Source organism: Trachymyrmex cornetzi, unplaced genomic scaffold (genome assembly GCF_001594075.2).
Source record: "Trachymyrmex cornetzi isolate Tcor2-1 unplaced genomic scaffold, Tcor1.1 scaffold171, whole genome shotgun sequence".
In the NCBI taxonomy this organism is placed as follows: Eukaryota; Metazoa; Arthropoda; class Insecta; order Hymenoptera; family Formicidae; genus Trachymyrmex; species Trachymyrmex cornetzi.
In genome coordinates this window covers 11,920-19,162 of record NW_017296321.1, presented here as the reverse complement: position 1 = coordinate 19,162, position 7,243 = coordinate 11,920, and the positions used below count along the sequence as shown (strand labels likewise).

The following is a 7,243-nucleotide window of genomic DNA, read 5'->3' as shown; positions in this document are numbered from 1 at the left end:
CAAGATCGGGGCTGATCCGGCCGACTAAAGCAAGATCGGGGCTGATCCGGCCGACTAAAGCAAGACCGGGGCTGATTCGGCCGACTAAAGCAAGATCGGGGCTGATCCGGCCGACTAAAGCAAGATCGGGGCTGATCCGGTCGACTAAAACAAGATCGAAACTGATCCGGCCGATTAAAGCAAGATCGAGACTGATCCGGCCGATTAAAGCAAGATCAGGGCTGATCTGGCCGACTAAAACAAGATCGGGGCTGATCCGGCCGATTAAAGCAAGATCGGGACTGATCCGGTCGATTCACATCAAAATCTAGTTTTCATGTGAAATGATTATGATCTTAATAAGTGTTCGAATATCTGTCCATTATTATCCACACATAATTGAACTCGATGTTCAAAACTGTCAACAGTCGATAAAAGTATATTTCTTGGAATGCTACGGCAGGCAAGAGTTATACGCTCCATCATATTCTCTCTTGTTGTGGGTGTTTTTGAATATACTACATTTTTCAAGTATCCCCATAAAAAGAAATCTAGACTTGACAAGTCTGGAGCTCTAGGACACCATGACACTGGTCCACCGCGTCCTATCCATCTACCTAGGAATGTGAGATCTAAATGATTTCTAACTCTTCTACTCCAGTACGCAGGCGCACCATCCTGTTGAAAGAACATATGTTGTCTTGTATCCAGATCGATATCTACAAACAACGCCGGCAATCTTTGTTGTAGAAAGTGTAAATAATTATTAACATTTTCGTCAAAGAAATAAGGGTCAAAGAGATAAGGTTTCCGTTTAATATGCCACACCATAAAATGAGGCTACAGCAATGTTGATGATTAACTTCTCTATACCCAACGTGGGTTTTCAACAGACCAATAATGAGAATTATGTCGATTTAATTGTCCAGTGTTGTAAAAAATTGCTTCGTCATTAAATAAAACAAATCTGAAAAATGTTCGATCACAATTTAACATTATTTGTGCCCACCTACAAAGTCTAGTCTTTGTTGAAAATCATTGAGCGTTAATTGTTGTGTCAAAGTGATATGGTAAGGATGGAAGTTATGAATGGTCAAGATCCTGCGACTTGTTCATTTCGGAATACCTAATTCTCTTTCGATTTGCCTCGTTGACACGCGTGGATTAATAGCTATCATTCCCAATACGACAAGTACTGTTGAATCATCCCTTTCTGGTACGTTAATATGACGTCTTTGTCGTTTTTGACGTTGACGTTGACGTTATTGTCGTTGACGCAATACAAGTCTGGAAATCGTACAATGATTTGGATGTCGTCTATGAGGAAATCGATTACGGTACAATACCGCTGCTTGTCGATAATTATTATGGCATTCTCCAAGTAAGAAAAATATCAATTATTTCGTTCAAAGTATAATCCGGCATTTTGCGTACATTAAGTTACAAGATAAAGTGAGAGCCGATATATTTATTATCCTGGTTGATATTGGACGACTAAGACAAAGGACCACGCACTAATCATATGGAAAAGTGGTCCCCGTTAAAATTGAAATAACTTGCGCGAAAGTATACTTTATGAAGTACTGATCAAAAGTCTCAATAGCATCAACCTTCTAAATCCGCTAGTTTTTACACTGTCAGCTCATAAAGACTGCTTGAAATTACTTTATTTCAGAAAAATGTAAAAGTACGCTTCTCTCTCTCTCTCTCTCTCTCTGTCCGTCATATTAAAGGTGCCTATATAATATATATATATATATCTCGAGATGAGCTATAAGAATGTGCAATGAGAAATAAGGGGTTCCATTTAAAAAATTAAAGTTGACCTTCACGTAACTTTCGGAGGACTATCCAAAGTCAAATCGATGGCACCATCTTATGTCCCCCTTCGAGTCAAAGAACTTTTGTCTGAAACATTTTTGTCTACTGGGTTTAGTTTTCGAGATATTTGGCTGGATCATTTAAAATGGGACACCCTGTATTTCTTAAAGTGTATATCGTAGAGCTAAATAAATTATTGCATCGTGCAGCGATAAAAGAAGCATAGAGTACCACATTCAAAATCCGGATTGTCATTTTTGTATGAAATTAAACATGTATTAAGGAAAATCGAAACTTTGATTTAAAAATCGTTCACAAAGCGACCTCTGAATCTCAATATTTTTAAATAAAAATTTAGTGGTGTTCTTTTGACATAGAATAGAAGCTTTTGAGCTGAGAGGGCAATTAGAAAAAAAATTCTTTTGTCAATCTAATATTATACATATAATACGTAAGTATATACATATATAAATGCATAATATGAAATTTTAACTGTTTTTATTAACTGTTTTTATTTAAGTGTTTCAGACAAAAGTTGTACTTCGAAAAAATCTATTTATTGATCTGAAGCTTGATTTTTTGTGGTGTTGCCAAGGTTGCATCAATTTTTTTTAATGGAACACCCTACTTTTGATTCCAGAATCTAATAGCTGGTGTCGAGAGCTTTCGAAAACGCTATAAGAAAATATTTTTTCATTAAATACTTTTTAAGTTATGATGCTTGAAAGTTACAGTACCGACGGCATTAGCATTATCCAAAGTGTACCCCACGAATGATCGATGCTTTCATTAGCTAGATCATCGTCCGACCTTGCCTTAGTTGGCTGGATCATCGTCCGATCTTGCCTTTATTGACTGGATCATCGTCTGATCTTGCCTTTGTTGGCTGGATCATCGTCCGATCTTGTCTTCATTAACTGCATTATTCTCCAATCTTTATCTGAGCACAAAAAACATGTAAATCCGCCTGAGAAATCTCCGCGCAGTACACCTTGGGTAATGCTAATACCGGCGGTACTATAATTTTCAAGTATAACAACTCAAAAAGTATTTAATGAAAAATATTTTCGTATAGCGTTTTGGAAAGCTTTTGACAATAGCTATTAAATTCTTTTGGAATCAAAAATAGGGTGTTTCATTTAAAAAAACAGATGTAACCTAACCTTGATCTGACCTTGACGACGCCATCTAAGGTCAAACTAATAAGATCAGTAAATAAATCTTTTTGAGCGCCACAACCTTTATTTGAAACACTTTTCTGTAAAACTTATATTTTCCGAGATATTCAAGTGTCCCAACTTTTTTGGGACACTGTATATTTTACATAAATTTGTACTTCCAAAATAAAATTGTTTTAATTTTCTTTATTACATTTATACAGCATTGAATCGTTGTGCATGAAATATCATACTTCAAAAAATTCAGAATCATCAATCGTTGCACATTTCGTAACATTAATAATAATATATGACGTATTCTTTCAGAGGATTAGTTTTTGCAGTATTATTCCCAATAATCGAAATCTTCGCATTCGTTATGGGAGTTGGTCAGGATCCGAAAGATTTGAAGATTGGGATTGTCAACAATGAAGCTGGCAACTGCGATAACAGTATCAACTTTGGCAATATTTGGAATGATAGGATCACCTGCTACTTTGGTAACCTGAGTTGTAGATTCCTGCATAATTTTGACTCGATCGCGACACAGGTACAACGATTTAAAAATTAATAATATACAGTTGAAGTATATGATTGAAAGGCTTTATGTTGTCTCTTTCGCAGATTTATCAATAAATTAAAATTAAGAGATCCTTTTAACTATTTCAATATAAATTTAGAGAATGATAACAGTAATAAGAACGTTAACATTTTTTTTGCAAATTCTTATAAATATTTGACTTTCAGAAATATTATAACGACGTTTCCGAAGCAAATAATGCTGTACAAAATGGAAAACTTAGAGGTTTAATATATTTTAGTCAAAACTTTTCCGAAGCTCTGCAGATACGAGTGGAAGATGCCACTTTCGTGAAGGATTCCGATTTACTCGCCAGTGAAATTCAAGTTTTCCTTGATATGAGTGGTATGTTATTTACGTATTGTATAAAGCATTCTCTAATAAATTTAAGGGGGTATACTCAGTTAGATTTGACGAAAAAAGCGATTTTTTTATTGTATTTTATGAAAGTACAACCTCTGAACAATATTTTCTGAAAGTTTTATAACAATCGGAGCAGTAGAACCAAAGTTATGGCTATTTATAGCGCGCTACCGAGATCGACGAAAGCAGTTTTAATGCGTCTCGAAAAAAAAAAGGAGGGAAGAATAACAAGAAGACAAAGCCAAAAAAGCTACCTGAAGTATACCGCAGATGCAGAAGGGACTCTTTATGGTCCAGGAATAGATGATACTATGTAAGTCCGAAAAAAAATGTTATTCATGAAAAAACTAAACCTGAATCTTTAACTGCGATTATCTCGGAATTTTGTTTTTTCAAAAGTATCGTTGCGGTGAGCATGATTTCTCGAAAACCATTTCACCGATCGATTTAAATCTTTGTCGTGTTTATTTCTAATTACAATGGCTCCCTCGTGAACGAAGGAATTTTTATTTGCACAAAAATTAACATTTTTATGGTCAAAAACCTGATTTTTTTTTACATCAAAAATCGAACTTTTTGGAAAAATCGTCACCATTTTTTTAAAAACACAAATTTCGGTAAACCCTTCGTTCACGAGGTCCGCATAGAAATATATTAACAAAATCTATTTGATTTTTTGATTTCAGATGAGTTGTTCCAGAGTTATCATGCTCACCGCAAGGGTCACTGAAAAAAATTTATTTTTGCAAAACGGCTATATTTTCTTTATTTTTATAAATTTAGACTCAAAAAAATTATTATAAGTACTTCAATGTATATACTATTAGATGCCATGAAGCACATTTCAATAAATGTTTGTCTATACTGCTAAAAAAAATCGTGAAAATCATCTTATTTTCCACATCCCAACTGAGTATAACCCCTTAAGAATTTACGCAAATATACAAAATTATTTCAAATATAAAATATCATTTAAAGAATTACACTAAAGATCGAAGGAATTAAGATCCAAACACTAAACGGTTTCAAATCATGAATACCTATGTTAGCATAAATGGCGCGCAAATTAATTGATTTATTAATAAAATTATAAATACATTTATAATGGCTTTTCCAGATAGACCAGTTGGTTTTTTCCTGCAAATGAAATTATTCAAGCGTTTTTTAGAGATTTACGAGGATATCATGAGAGAATGCAAATATTCGTCAAAATTAGCAGACCCGCTCATTCGTGTAAGTATATTTTATATTTTGTTATTAATATTTTATATTTTGTTAATATAATTAGTATATTTTATATTTTGTTAATATAATTAAATTTTTCTCTTTATTTTTAAAATCTCTCTCTCCCTTTCCATTGTTCTTTCTCTTTCTACTGTGTAGAAAATGAAAAAATAAAATTCAAATCATTTTCAGTTCGAAGAACCTGTTTATGGTACGACAGATCTTAATTATGCAGATTACATAGCACCAACATTCATGACGACGTAAGCAAAAGTCAATCTAATATTAGAAATATAAATGGATTCGCAAAGACTCCTTACTAATCACAAAGAAATTGGGTAAAATAAGGCAATAGAAGTCAGGCGCGATAATTGTTACGCAAAACAAGCAATGTGAATATAACAAAACTCTTTATTAAGTAACTCGCTTACATGTTTCGGCTTATTTTTTAGCCATCTTTAGAGACAAATTAATATTATAATTATCAATACCTACAAACTAATTCATTTTAGTCAGCCACTTCCACATACTTACAGAAACTTTAATATCGAAAAATGACTCTGATAACAATTTGATTTGAACACAATTTGGATTATTATCAGAGTCATTTTTCAATATTAAAGTTTCTGTAAGTATATGGAGATGGCTCACTAGAATAAATTAGTTTTTGTAGGTATTGTAATTATAATATTAATTTGTCTCTGAAAATGGCTCAAAACGGTGAGCCGAAACATGTAAGCGGATTATCTAATAAAGAGTTTTATGTTATATTCACATTGTTTGTTTTGCGCAACAATTAACGTGCCTGATTCCTATTGCTCTATTTTACCCAATTTCTTTCTAATATTATAAATAAAAGTCACTGTTATTAAAATATTTATACTTTTGCAGACTTAGCTTCTATTTAGCTATTTCAGTCTCTAGTACCTTGATAATTAGAGATCGATTGGAGGGAGTCTGGGATCGAAGCGTAGTCCAAGGTAATTTATCAATTTTCTCTCCCAAAAATTAGTTTTATTTGTAACTGCATTTTCATTTGTCTTTCTTGTCGTAATAATATTAATGTGTAATATATATATATATATATGCTACAGGGGTCAGAACAGACGAAATTTTGTTGTCTTACATTCTTGTTCAGAGCGTCATCATAATCATCCATACTACAATGATAACACTCTTATTCTTTCCTATATGGAGTCTGGAATGTAAAGGATCGATATTTATCGTAATCGTTCTTATGTTTCTTACGGGTTTTTGCGGATTGATGTGTGGTAAATATTACACATGTCGTAAACATTAAAAAAAGTATCAACTCAGAAACTGTTAAAAGTTAAAACTATTATTATACTTATTCGTATTATGTACTCTCAGGTTTCGTCATCTCTGTTATGTTTAAAACTTTCTTTATGGCTTTTACTTGTGCGAACGGAAACATGGTCCTGCTTTTATTTCTTAATGGTAAGTGTTTATTTCTTGTTTCACCATAAATATTTTTTATTTCAATTTTGTATTGTTAAATAATATCGTTATTAAATTGATTATATCTGAATTAAAATTTTTCTTAACAATTATACATTATATTGTTAACAGCAATTTAAAATTTTGAGCAAATGTTTGTTAAAATTAACATCAATAACATGTAACAAAAATTATTTTACGTTAATAAAATTTTTATTAATACATCAATTGATAAAATTGTAGGATCTATGTGGCCGATAGAAGGAATGCCAAAAATGCTTCGCTGGTTGAGCTATGTATTGCCAACTACCTTGTCCTCTATATCTATGAGAGGAATCATTTACAAAGGTTATTCCATATCTCAATCACAAGTTTATGTTGGTTTTTTAACAAATATAGGATGGATATTACTTTTTTTTATTGTGACTATGTTTGGTGTAAGATCAAAATCATGATATTAAAACATATAAAGAAATATATTTAAATTAAAGAGATATATTTAAAAACACATATAAAGAAAAGTCTTTAAAAAGAAAACAGTCGCATCCAATAATAAAATGTTTGTGTTAAATCGATAGTCGAATTTATTGCTGCCCCTTTTTCACGTTGCGGATTGGTTGTCTAGAGCTCGATCACATCGCGTGCATATAATTTCTATATT

At 32.4% G+C, this 7,243-nt stretch overlaps 1 protein-coding gene across 1 annotated transcript in view; it reads left to right on the top strand.

The window, feature by feature from the left end:
* The window catches only part of LOC108759163 (ABC transporter G family member 20), a 54,032-nt gene extending 46,995 nt beyond the window's left edge, over nt 1-7,037 (top strand). Inside the window, exons 7-14 of the mRNA XM_018504475.1 lie at nt 3,285-3,507; nt 3,705-3,882; nt 5,018-5,133; nt 5,317-5,387; nt 6,016-6,104; nt 6,219-6,395; nt 6,496-6,582; nt 6,826-7,037. Of these exons, the coding sequence (XP_018359977.1) occupies nt 3,285-3,507; nt 3,705-3,882; nt 5,018-5,133; nt 5,317-5,387; nt 6,016-6,104; nt 6,219-6,395; nt 6,496-6,582; nt 6,826-7,037 (1,153 nt within the window). The remainder of the gene's footprint in view (nt 1-3,284; nt 3,508-3,704; nt 3,883-5,017; nt 5,134-5,316; nt 5,388-6,015; nt 6,105-6,218; nt 6,396-6,495; nt 6,583-6,825) is intronic.
* The last annotated feature ends 206 nt before the right edge of the window (nt 7,038-7,243 follow it).